The sequence below is a fragment of the Halichoerus grypus genome, chromosome 9 (genome assembly GCF_964656455.1).
Source record: "Halichoerus grypus chromosome 9, mHalGry1.hap1.1, whole genome shotgun sequence".
In the NCBI taxonomy this organism is placed as follows: Eukaryota; Metazoa; Chordata; class Mammalia; order Carnivora; family Phocidae; genus Halichoerus; species Halichoerus grypus.
The window spans coordinates 29,961,766-29,975,389 of NC_135720.1; the positions used below are offsets into that span (position 1 = coordinate 29,961,766).

Genomic DNA, 13,624 nt, shown 5'->3' on the forward strand with positions numbered 1-13,624 from the left:
CTAAATTCAGGAGGGACCATGAATTTGGTTGGTACAAAGTAATCTCACGTATTTTATTTCATGCATTCAAAAAGTTATTCAAAGGAATCTATAGTCTTCACCAGCTTGCTGAAGGGTCCATGGCCTGAAGGGTTTAGGAGCCTCTGCCCTCCATTTTTCAGTAACTAATACAAAAACTCCTCCATCAAATGAAATCAAGATATAGACTCCATTGCTTTTATTAGAGACCTTTATTAAACATTTAACTTTCCATACCTCATTTTTCACTTTAAAATATGTTCAAAATCTTAATCTTACCCTCCACTGCATTTCTGGGGTGCTCCTGATCATCACTTAGCTCCTTTTAATAGCTGAATATTTGTCCATCATGGTTCAAACTTCAGGGTAGAATCAAAGATTCCTGACATTGTGAGGACACGGAGCCACATGAAGATTTCTCTTCTACTCATGCTTCAAAAGTAAAGCACAGGGGAACCCAAACCCAAGGCATGCAATTACTCTCTTATGAATTCATCTGAGGTGATATTTATATAGAAACCCAGCCCTCCTTAAGTTAGCCACCAAAACGTAGAAAAATGTGTGTGGCTATTCTTTTCACAATAATTAGGACTTTTCAAAATCCAAACATTCCTATGTTCATTAATTAATCAACTTCCTCTTCCATCTCATGACTAGTATCTCTTCAGGAAAGCAGATGGAAGGAATTTGTCCAACGTCACATGTTAAGTTCAGTAATGAGACTGTGACAGTTATTCTTTAACTACCTTTGTATTCACTCATTCAAGCAGAACCTCACACTGCAGGCTGAGTGACAGGTGCCACCAAATCATCTCCCCTGAGCTCTTCTACCAAATAGGCAGGCGTTCCAGCAAGAAAGCAACTTGGGGTGACCAAGAGGTGAGGGGAGGGGGAGAAAGCGGTGGAGATTCATCCATTCACTCACGTATGCAGAGTGTGTGTGTGTGTGTGTGTGTGTGTGTGTATGTGTGTGTGTATTGCTCACCCAGTGCTCAGTGTGGCGATTCGGGGATGGGTGAGCAAGGTCTACAACTTGCCTTCATGGAGCCAGTGGTGGGAACAGGCAAGAAGCAAGAACATGAATACATGTACAATAGTGTCAGGAGGAGAGAAGTGTTCAAATCTAGATGGAGGTAAGAGTGGTAAAGAAACAATGGGAAGGATAAATGAAGGAGCACGTGTGGAGGAGGTCGAATGGTCACAGAAGGCCTTTCTTGGGTCACAGCTTGTATGAAGAAAGCAGAGTGAAGATCTGGGAGTAGGGATGATGGCAGGTGAAGTGGCCTTGAGGGGACACGAACTTGAAGGCACAGTAAGAAAACCTGTTGAGGCCATGGCACAGAGTGCTTGAATTCTGACCAGGCTTTGGTATCTGACTCCCTGGCCTTGAATCCCAGCTCCAGGGTGTAGAACTTTGGGCAAGTCAATTCCTCTCTCAAATTTTCAATTTCCTTATCTAGAAAATGGGGCAGTACTGTCTCCCTCACAGTGTAATTGTGGGGGCAAGTGAGGCAGTCTGTATACGACATTCCTAGTTTGGTGCCTGGTGTGCAGTATGGACTCGATACAGTTAGTTATTAGTGCTAATAAATGTCAGACTGTGGTCTACACATGACATGAACAGTTCTGATAATGCCAACCCTGACATCAGCAGGCATTTTGCTTAAGCCATGTCAGGACACACGGGAAGTGCTCCATGGCCCTAAGTTGAATTATGATCCCATGGTCCTCCTCACCTCCCTCCCACAGATCATTCCAGTTGGGTCAAGACTAAAAAGAATAGATTTGTGCTTTGAAATATAGTTTAATTCTGGATTACCTACAGTCAGGAGATATTCCTAGGAAACCAGACAAGTTTTATAGAAAGTCCTGAGGCATTGGGGAAGGGTGAAAGGTGTGATGTAGCCTGAGAAATACTCAAATGTCCACTCTTCTAAGTTGGTGCAACTAATTTAGACTATATGTCCTATGTACACACAAACTCTGTCTTTTTCACCATTGTTTCCTCCAGCCTAACCTAGGGCCTGGCCCACAACAGGGGCTCAATAAATATTTGTTGGATGAGTCAAAAAATTGTTTCTGGAACTCTCTCAGCTTCTGTGACTAGGGGGAAGCTCTCTCTCTCTCTAGTTTGGAGTTGATGTATCCTGATCCCTCCGGTATGTATCTGAGTCAGTATATAGGGAATTAGAGATGAATGTATGGTGTGGGGAATTCCATGCACATTTGACCAAAAATTGTATCTGAATAAAGCTAGTCAATTGAGGACACAAAGCCATCTCCAATATTTGATGACCTAAGAAGGTTTGTGTTTTAAATTTCCTAAAATTAAGCCATTAAAAAATTTATAGTGTTAAACAAAATATTCATTTCCAGATTTCTATTTTTTTCTTCAAATACAAGACCCAGCCCTTCCCTAGAAAACAAAGATTGAGATGAGCAATATCATGGGATAATTTTTCATACCTTGGTTTAGTAATTAGATGTATTTAAACTTGACTCTTTACCAAAAAGCCTAAAGACAATTCCTTCACAGTTCTCCTAAGAGAAATATGTGAGAATCTGAACCTGGCATTTGGGGTTTGTTTTTGCTTATTTAATTAACATTAGAGTTTATAGAAATATTTCAATGGATTATCTCAGGCTTAACAATCCTATTAAATCCCTCAGATGTAAAAGGGCAGTCCATAGTTGATAACAGTAATAAAAGATCTTTGTAGAAAAATCATACCATAGCCACAAGTAATCACACTCTCAAGAACTGCAAACTGACTAATATTTTAGCCCACTTGCAAGCTAACAAGTTACCCTGTCACAGTTTTATGGATTTTGGAAAACAACATTAAGAGTTCTTGATCAGAGACAAAGGACAATTTATTACCCCCAGCAATAGCAATAGCCAGAATATCAGCACTGCCCCGTTTCCTCAAGCCCCAGTACCCACAGGGCAACATGAAGGGAACCAGATGACACGTGCACACACACTGGGTCATTTTTGAGAAGAGGAGCCCCAGGTATAGGGAACCCAAATCTTTTATAATAGACAGTAAGCCAGCCTGATTTCCTCCGTGGAAGAAGACATTATCTTAATTTACTGGATACAGGAGATACTGTCTCTGTCTTCCAAGACTGTTTGTTATACAAACATCCTTAGAAAAACAGCCAGAACAAAAAAAGTCAGTGCTTTTGCTCCTAAGACATGCAGAACTGCAAGGGATCCATGGAGAATTGTCTGTCAAGTGTCCTAAAAAGGCCACTTTTCGGTTTTAAATAACAAACTAGAATTTTTTTAAGGCTCAAAAACTGTGGAGTCTAACTTTTTGTTTGGTTTAGTTTTATGGAGTTTAGCCAGCTTTTTGGAGGATAGGTATCAGTAGGAAGCATAAGACTCATCTGCCGTAACATTTAAATTTAGATTTCATACCCAAATAACTCTAGCTCTTCAAAAAGAAATTGTTCATGTGATGTTTGCACAGCTAAAGATTTTGAGAATTCCAGGGATGTGAAACAGCAGGTTTTAATTTAGAAGTTTACTTAGCTGCTTTACTCCAAGATATGATGAGTTTAGAACAGAGAAGCTTTTAGACCAGAAGTACATCCAATGTTTCAAAAAAGATTTCGATGTTCCTCATATTTTCTCCTAGACTCTAGGTCTTTAATATTCAGAATCATTGCAGTGAAAGGCATTTTTAGTGATCATCTTTTTTTTTTCCTGCTATTCTTATGGGATAATTACATGCCTTTAGAGAAAAGGCATACTGCATAAATTATTATGCTTTCAATATGAGAGTTTCAGTATCAACTGTAGCCATTAAACAATCATATTCACCCACTTGTTTGTGTTAAGTATAAGTTAAGTGTTAAGTGTATAAGTTTAAGATCTTTCATATTTTTCCTTTTAAATCTTAGGTTTTTTTTATCACCAATATTCCCATCCATACTGTTCCTTTTTTTTCCAATTAATGAAGTTAAAGGCCATTTTGATTGATGAAAGTGATGAGTTATTTGGTCCTCTGATGTTAACCATTAAAATAATGCAAAGTAAATAAAAATTAGTATCTGAATAGTTTTACAGTAAGTTCGCATCCAAGCAAAGGAGGAAAAACTTAAAGACATATGTGCCCTTACCTAATTAAATCCTATTTTCCTCTTTGGAGTCGGATGATGCAGCCGACCAGTACCTAATAGAACCAGTCTAAAAACCGCATTTTTATAGCATGAGCACAACTCAACACAGTGAAATGACACCATCAATTCCGTTACCATGGGCAACTGTTCACATAAAACAACAGTGTTGAACTTTCCTCTCAGTCCTGTGCCCTTGAGAATTGTGAATATCAGACAGTAAAGACATTAAAGACACAGACTAAGGTTTAAACTATCTTAATAAACACAAGCATTCCTTTGTTACTTTATTGTTTTCCAGAACACAATGTTAAGAATTTTTCCAGGGAGCATTTGTAATATTAAAAACTGTAATACCTTTCTGATTAAAGTAAAGCATCAATCATCAAAAAAGTACAACATAACATTACATCTGAAGCATGACATTCCAGTTACAGTTTAAACAAGAAAAGGTTAATTTCTTGGAACTCCTTTTTTTTCCTCCAATTTGAATCCTAGTTCAGTGGTCTGAAAATTGGGATATTCATGCTCCTGGGGGTTCATTTTGCAGAGTACTGCTTCGAGGATACGTCAAAGAAAATCAGTTTCTTGATTTTCCGGAAAAATCTGTTTCCTACAATTTCTTCTTCCTCATCTCCCTAGTGATAATTGTCCTTCCACTTTAAGTGGAAGAAAGCACACCTATTATCCATTAGAAAACTTATTATGATGATACATGTCCCAAATTATAAAAACCTCAGGAGCAGTAATCAAAAAGATAATTGGAAATATTGGTGTAGGTGTGGTATGGAAAAATGATTCTAATGACTAGATAATAATCCTTTCATAGGCCTAGATATTGCCAACAATTTGCTTTCAGCAAAATTAAAGGATGGGGCGCCTGGGTGGCTCAGTTGGTTAGGCGATTGCCTTCGCTCAGGTCATGATCCTGGAGTCCCTGGATTGAGTCCCGCATCGGGCTCCCTGTTCGGCAGGGAGTCTGCTTCTCCCTCTGACCCTCCCCCCTCTCATGTGCTCGCTCTCTCTCATTATCTCTCTCTCAAAATAAATAAATACAATCTTTAAAAAAAAAAAAATTAAAGGATGACCTAACCAAGTGATCAGCTGATATATCATTACAAATTACTTTTTTTGTTAATTCAAAGAACTGAGTGATTCTTGTATTATAAAATTTCTTCAACCCCCCATCTTTTTTCATTATTCTTGAGGACAATAAATTTCATCTAAAGAGTAGAAATATATCCTGTTAGTCTAGAAGTGACATTCACCCACACATACATAATAAAGAAAAAACTCCCTGACTGTTAAGAGAGGTTTCTTTCAATAAATTTCACTTTTCATATCTAATAGTTAATTCTAAAGATTTGTAATATATTTCTATAATTTTGATCCATTTTTTATTAATTATTGTGTTAACAGCTGAGAAAAAAATACCTAAAAATTCTTAGGGGAAATAAAACAACCCTAAAATTTCAGTTTATGGTAATTTTTTCCAGAGCACTTATGATGGAGTGATCAAAAGACTTTTAAGCTTAAAAATGCATTGAAAAAGGATAAAATACTGAGTTCAAGGTGAAAAACAATATAAAATTTACTTTAAGTACCTTATTCCTGTATTTTTTAAATGGATGATGATGAATATCAGATAGGTATGGTATTTCAATTCTACTGGAAATATTTAAAAGCATGAGAAGTGCTCTCTTTTATATGTTAGAGTTTATAATACAATAGAAAGTGCATTCTTTGCTATCATTTAAAGTTACAGCGAGAAGAAAGTTTGATGTTGACTTATAAATGAAAGAAAGTACTTAGTTTTTCAAATTATTTTAAAGGTTACACAGGCAAGAAAGTTTAAAGACCACCGCCAGTAACTTTTTCTTATTCCCAACCAGTACTTGCTCACAAGAGTTTCATTATCAATTCTTGCATTTTTTTAAATTGATGGTTTTTCCATTGTGTTCAATTTTCCCTAAAATGTTTTCAAAAAATCATTTCAGTTAGTGTTGACTAGAAATCATTAAGATAGAAAGATTGGGGAAAATTGAGGCTTTATTTCTTGGTTTTTCTTGAGGCTCTGCTTTTCTTGGTTTATGTAAGTAATACAAGATAATATTCTAGAATAAAATATTTACTTAGAAGAGGCGAGGCATGAGCAAAACTCAGAGAAACTGAGAAAGGGGAATATGAGAAATAAAAATAAAAACAAATAAAAGGGCGCCTGGGTGGCTCACTCGTTAAGCGTCTGCCTTCAGCTCAGGTCATGATCCCAGGGTCCTGGGATCAAGTCCCACATCGGGCTCCCTGTTCGGCGGGAAGCCTGCTTCTCCCTCTCCCACTCCCCCTGCTTGTGTTCCTGCTCTTGCTATCTCTCTCTCTGTCAAATAAATAAATAAAATCTTTAAAAAAACAAAACAAAACAAATAAAAGCTATTGCATCATTGCTGATGTTGGAGAAGGTGGCCCATGGTGGAGTGTCTTTTTTTAAATGAAGCCAGGATTTAAACATCTGGTTGGAAGGAAATGGGCGTATTTCCCTTTCATATTCACATTTAAAGGATCTCTTGGCAGACAGAGAGCTAGGTGTGCCGTGTGCTGTTTGCATAGGCAATAAAAGCCATGGGATTTGGCTTCACTTTGGCAAAGTATGGAACACCGACTAGTCGGCAAATCAAGCTGTTGAGAATTCTGCCTCCAGAGTTGCTGGGAATTCTCTGGCAAGAGTTTAAGACCTCCGTGAATCCGTAAATCTTACAAACCTGGAGCTAGCATGCCAGAAGGGTGAAGAAGAGTTCAAGTCAAGGCAAGGCAAGGGCTTAAGTGACAGCCTCAGTGGCTTATATAGAGGGGGCGAGGATAAACATGGCAGGTTACCTACCCGTGGGAGGGCGAAGTCATCTGCACGGATTGCCCCTGCTAACCAAGCCCATGTCCTCCACGGCACACGGAGACACCTTAACATATTTGTCCTTCACGTCTTTTCATGACACTCTGTGCAACCATAAACATTGTCTGCGGATTTCATCTGGATCAGGCAAGTTCTGACGGGCAGCCTTGGTGATTTAATACCATGTGAAGTACAGGTGCCAATACTTGTGGGTAACTTATGTCCTGGCAAGTCCAAAATTTCCTCTATCCTTGCAGCACAGGGGAGGCCTTAAAGACATGCGCAGACTCGGACATTTCCAGAGGCACGTATTGCTGAGCTCGTCCTGGAATGGTGAGGCCGAAGTGGAAGGGTGGAGGTCAAGGAGGATTGTTTCGGGGCCTGCTACACAGTAGTGGTGGTCCTCACTGGAGAAGAGTTCACTACATCTCTGAATACCCCCTGGATTCCTCACAAGCAAATAGCACAAGTCTATCATCAGGGCAGTGGAGAACGAGCACACCCCAAGAGGCTCCACTTCTTCACTGTGGTGGGTGGCAACAGGTTGAGTTTTGGAGAAATGAGGCCATCTCATTAGAAAAGTCATCAGTGATTTGCAGAGGACTTCCACTTGTCACCGTAAATGTCAACATATGAAATCCCCATGTGATGGTTTCCATCTCTGTGCTCTTGACTTAAGAGCTGAAACAGAGCTGCTCCATTTTTTTCTGCTTTGGACCTTCCTAGCCCCTTTCCAGGGACCATGGAGGCCTGTCAGATTCTGGCATCATCTTGCTCCTAAGACGGCCCTGGGAAGACTCTGATCCTTTCAGTCAGTTTTATCTTGCAGCAAGGACCATCTTCAGAACTTGATTTCACTTTCTGGATTTGAAAATCTGTGATTTTAGGGTGCTGAAATCATTGTTAAAATAATATTCTCCTTATTTTTGACTTGATGGGCTCCTTATTGGGAGGCTGGACCATCCTTGTCAAAACCCTTGTTAAATGCTACAACATCCAGTTGGTCAATATTAGATAAATCAAAGCATCAATTCTTGAATTCTTTCTATTAGATCAAGAAAGAAGTAGAAGCTTTCTGCAACACTACATTATTTTTGGAAACATCAGGTGCAAGATTTGACTGACAAGTTCTCATCAGAGATGGAGGGAAGTCTTTCTTTCTTTTTTGTTTTTTTTTTTTAAAGATTTTATTTATTTTTGAGAGAGAGAGAGTGTACAAGCCGGGGAAGCAGCAGGCAGAGGGAGAGGGAGAAGCAGACTCCCCGCTCAGCAGGGAGCCCGATGCGGGGCTCGATCCCAGGACCCTGCGATCATGACCCAAGCTGAAGGCAGATGCTTAACCGTCTGAGCCACCCAGGCACCCCGGGAAGTCTCTCTTTCAATGTTCAGTTCATTGCTCACTGATTGGTTCAGCTGCCCATGAACCTAGCTCGGTGCTGAATTGAATGCTTGTCTAGGACAGGCTTTCAGTGAGGACTATGGGTCCTTTTAGGCAAGCCTTTGACAGCTCAGACTGAGTGCTTGTATAACTAGTGCTTTGTGAAACAGTCCTGTCTTCTTGTGGGTGATATCCACCACTTTCGGTAACGGCAAGATCAGCACATTCTCATCTGACGCCAACATGGGTCTGATCACCCCAGCAATGATTTTCCAAGATCCCACCAAATAATTCCAAGAGGTGGTTGTGGTGAAAGGTGGGGAAGGGAGGAAGGCGTTTCAGAGGTGATGAAGTGGGATGGAAGTAGATTAAGAAAACTTCTGTGAACTCATCTAGAAAAGAAAGAGTGACCCTTCCCCCACCTCCTCCTCATGGCTGCTAGAGCAAAAGATGATGAGAGATCCCCCACACCACTGTGATAGATACCAATGGCAGAAAGGGGCACAGGGGATTGGTCTGTGGCATAGATTATTTAACTTCAAAAGCATTGGATTTACATAATTTTATCTTGTATTTGTCCAAGGGCAGGTCATTACAAAGACTTCACCAGAACTATACAGCTGTCATTCTACTCAGAGCCAGATCCCCAGTCTCACAACACTCAAATACAAGGTTACCTGAGCACTGCACGGGGCTCATTAAGAGCAAAGTGATCCTACCAAGGATATAATCTGCAAGAATCTAATACAGTTTTTTTTGGCGGGGGTAGGAAGTGGAGGGGAGGGATACAGAATTTTAATTTTGAATTCCCTATCAATTAGAACAATAACAAACATGTTCCTTTGTTACAATTATCTTCCATGCCCTAACGATAACCCTTCATGGATTCACTTGGAAAAAGATAATCAAGAAAAAAGTGTTTCTCCAGCCCTCTGCTATAATTCAATTTATTTTTCTTACTTTAAAACAGCAGATTTACTACGAGCAGATGTTTTCCGTCCAGACCCTGATCTTGTCAGGGGAGGCGAGTTGTTAAATTAGAGGCACAGCTGACTCTCCCGATTCCCACATAGGCCACGCGAGTGGTGGCTGGCACTGGGGCCCTGTCCCCACTGCCTCTGCTGGGCTAGGACCCTGCAGCTGGTCTGTAGGTAACTGTTGTCTTTCCAGCACAAGGTGACTTCGCCAGCAGTGAGCCAGGGCTGGGGCAGCTCCTACGTCCTTCTTTCTTCAGAATCAAACGCTTATGCCCCACATTTACTTATTCATTAACAAATATTTATTGAGCCACCACCAAGAGAGCACCATGATTAACAAGCATGAGTTTCACGGACTCACTACTAGGACTCAGTGCCCCCCCCCCCCCCGCCACTTCTGAGCTCTGTGACCTTGGCAGATGATTAACTCTTGAAGCCTGAGTCTCTTCTATGTAAAGAGGGATAGTAGTAAGTTCCTGTCTTGGAAGATTTGGGGAGGATCATTGGAGGTAAGGTTCATAAGGTGCTCCGCCCCTTGTGAGAATGCGTAGCTATTTTATTGGGCACGCTGGGCTTGATGGGCGGTAAGCAGAAGACAAGTGAGTTCTAATCCCATCAGGCAGGCCCTGTAATGTTCCCTGTCACTCTCAGATAATAAAAAGTGCTCTGATCAGTTTTGGTGCTAACAAGAGTCTCCTTTCAGAAATTCACACATTTCGTCAAGTATAATAATCAAATTTCGGGGCTTGGTTTAATTCAGAGCTGCTGTCCACTCAGCTTGCCCACGGTCAGGAAGAGCGGGTGGGAGCAGGGAGAGTAGCAGGCCTCCTTCCCCCTGTCTTCCTGGCTCCATTTCCTACCCACTCATTAGCTGTGATGTCGGACTTCTCCAAGGGAAGGGCCAGGACCCACAGCAGGGAGAGCCCGGGTCTAGCGCTGAGGCTCTGTGCTTGGCAGAGGTCCAAAGCTGCCTCTCTCATTGCTCCCTGGCAGGTGACCCAGCCACCGCCTGTCCCGCTTGCATTCTCAGGCCTCTGTCATACACCCCTCCTTCTAGGATTATTGTCAGGCTCTGTCAGTATTTCTCCTGAATCCTTTCTCACTTGGCTGGTGATGAGAAGGAAGCGCATTTCTCTCCCCTCCTGCTGAGGAAGGACACAGCCCTGCTCTCCAACCACAAACCACGTAGGCCTGGGGCAGGGGGCAGGGTGCAGAAGGCAGAGGGCAGAGGGCTGGCCCTCAGTTTCAATGGGTTTTTGATAATTTTGCTGCCCCCCCTTCCCTTTCTTCTAGTGCCCTGGCTGCTACTGAGCGAGATTTTTCCTGGTGGAATTAGAGGACGAGCCATGGCTTTAACTTCTAGCATGAACTGGGGCATCAATCTCCTCATCTCTCTGACATTTTTGACTGTGACCGGTAAGGACTCATTGTTTTCCTCTAACACCTTTTGTGCTCTTAGGACAAATGTGAGGGAAGCACACTCACCTAAAGATCATTTTACTGTGGACATGTTCAAAACATTCAAAAGTAAAAAGAAGGTACCTGATGTACCGACCACCCAATTTAATCATTCTTAATTCCTTTTTAACCCCACCTGCTCTTTCCCCAAGTTATTTTGAGTCACATCCCAAACGTGATGCCATTTTGTCTATAAAATTTCTACATGGACCTCTAAAAGATAAGACATTTAAAAACTCTACCTGCAATATCATGATCAAGCCTAAAGATGTTAATAGTAATCCCTTGGTATCAAATATCCAGTCTGTCTTCCCATTCTTCCAATTGTCTGATAATTATTTTTTTATACTTTGCTTGAATCACGATCCAAAAACATAACTCACAGTTGATTGACATGTCTCTTATAATTTGTAGGTTGCATCTTCATTTCTCCCTCTTCCTCCCCATCTTTATATTTTTAATGAAGAAATGGGGTTCTCTGTTTCATAGGGTTTTTCCCATGCTGGGTTTTGCTGATTATAGTCCTATCACATGACCTTCTGTCCTTTGTGTTTCCAGTGAACTGCTATTTAGGTCTAGAGGCTTGAGCAGATTTAGATTTTTTCATTTGTTTGTTTGTAAACTCCTTCACACATGATGGCATACGTCCTGCCACAAAGGTGCATCCTATCTGTCTGTCTCCCACTTTGTCATGTAGGCTTCTGTGAGGATCATCGCCCAGATCCGTTATTTGCATTCCATCATTCCTTCTAAATTTGGATCATAGCTTCTACTTCTCTAAGGAGAAGTTTCTTTTCCTTAGTTATTTGCCTGCCCTGAAGTATGAATCAAAGAAAAAAGGCAAGAGAAATGCTTGAAACTTTCTCTTTATTTTCTAGTTTCCCAAGTAATGAGGTAGTTCCCCAGCACCCTCCAAAATTGACCAATGAGCTCTTTCCTTTCTTTCCTCTTTCCTTCATACATGTATATGATATAAATATTAAATAATACATACAATATATAAATTTGGAAAAGTGGACATATACTCAAAAAGGTATATATCTATAGCACTTCTGAGTCTTATCAACCACTTTTTTTTTTTTTTTTTGAGTACATCTACTTCTGGAAATTAACTTTTGGAGTTATTAATTAAGCATGGTTTGGGTTTTTATATAACATTTTAAATGTTTATGTCCCATATTTTTAGAAACGGACCAAGATTAAATAAAACAAAGGCACTGGTTATTAGCACCAACCATACCTATCCTACTTAGATCACATGCATAGACCTGTGCCTTTTACCTTCACACACACACACACACACACACACACACACACACACACACACCCCTTTATCTGCTCTTTGATGTGGAAAAGAGAAATATAAAAGAAAAAAATGGGGTGAGCACAGCATAATGTATAAACTTGACGAATCACTATGCCGTACACCTGAAACCAACGTAACATTGTGTGTCAACTAGACTTAACATTTTTCTTAATTAAAAAGTAGAAGAAAGAGTGGAAATGATCAGGGGTGGAAAAAGAGGACACAAATCTCTGGGAAGGATGGCTAACATATAGGATGAGCTAATGCACATTCAGAAGTTCTCCTGCACTTAGAACAAATGCTGGGAAAGCATTTTCACTTAAAAATCCTGGAATGAACCTGTAGATGACATTCCATTGGACTAAGCTTGAAATTCGGTACAGGTTTCTCCCACTATTTGAAACTAGAACGTCTCTAGGAAACCTTCCATGAGCCAAGATGGCATGAAGGAGAAAAGCAGCTACACTTCCTGAGGGCAAAAATCCTCTTTGGATTTCTCTCCGCAAAAACCGGTACTAAGTAGGTCTTTCAGAAAAGCAAAGTGGCATAACGCAAACTTGCCCAACGCAGGGAAGTACTTACTTTCAAAATCTGTACTTACTTTCAAAAATCAATTTTCCAAGTAGAAGACGTAACGGTTCCGCTTGGCAGCAAGCCCTTGGACACCAGCCTTTTTCAGTGCAACTTCAGCAGGATCAATAAAAGCAGAGTGTTCCGGGGAAACCAGCTCACTGGGCAGTGGTCATGATGCAGCTGCATTGTGCTCAGCTCTGAGTAAAGTATTTTAAGAGGATTGTTTGGATCTTTTCAGAGCGTTGCCGTGTGTCCATCGTGGGAGGGCACCCGGATGGGCATGGGACCTGTGGTCTGTGCGGAACGGTTGCAAGAGTTCAGGGTGTTTGGCTGCGGCGAGAAGGTGCTCAGGGGAGGCGGGGGGGGGGGGGTACGGTGTGGTGAGGGGGGTGCACACAGATATCTGCACAGCTGTCGGCTGGTGTGCTGTCATGAAGAAGGGATGGAGAGCGGACCCGGAGGGCAATGCAGAACCTCTGAGCTGAAGCTCCCGAAAGGGAGACTTGGACTTCAGAATCAGGGAGGAAGACCTTGGTAAGACGCAGGGCCAGCCCACCACGCAGTGAGAATCTCCGAAGGGGTGAGCTCCCTATTACTGGAAGTACTCAAACAGGACAGAGGACAGGTTTGATGAGGTGACCTTTTGTTTTGTTTTGTTTTTTCACTTTCTGTATCCTGGTTTTCTGTCCCCGAGAGGAAAGGAGGACCATTTCTACAAGCACTTTATTAAGCACTCTTTGGCAAAAGCCTGTGCCCGCAGCAAGAAAAGCACAGAGGGATGGGGCTTTAATTAAAACTGCCAAAAGAGCTGTCGTGCTGTCCCTTCTTCCCTCTTCTCCTCACCTCAGCACAACGGACGGACAGGTGGTTAATATGCTTAGTTCTTTCCACGCTGCATCCACCAC

At 41.4% G+C, this 13,624-nt stretch overlaps 1 protein-coding gene across 1 annotated transcript in view; it reads left to right on the plus strand.

Moving 5' to 3' along the window:
• The window catches only part of SLC2A12 (solute carrier family 2 member 12), a 55,074-nt gene that overhangs the window by 27,716 nt on the left and 13,734 nt on the right, over nt 1-13,624 (plus strand). Inside the window, exon 3 of the mRNA XM_078054706.1 lies at nt 10,676-10,798. Within this exon, the coding sequence (XP_077910832.1) occupies nt 10,676-10,798 (123 nt within the window). The remainder of the gene's footprint in view (nt 1-10,675; nt 10,799-13,624) is intronic.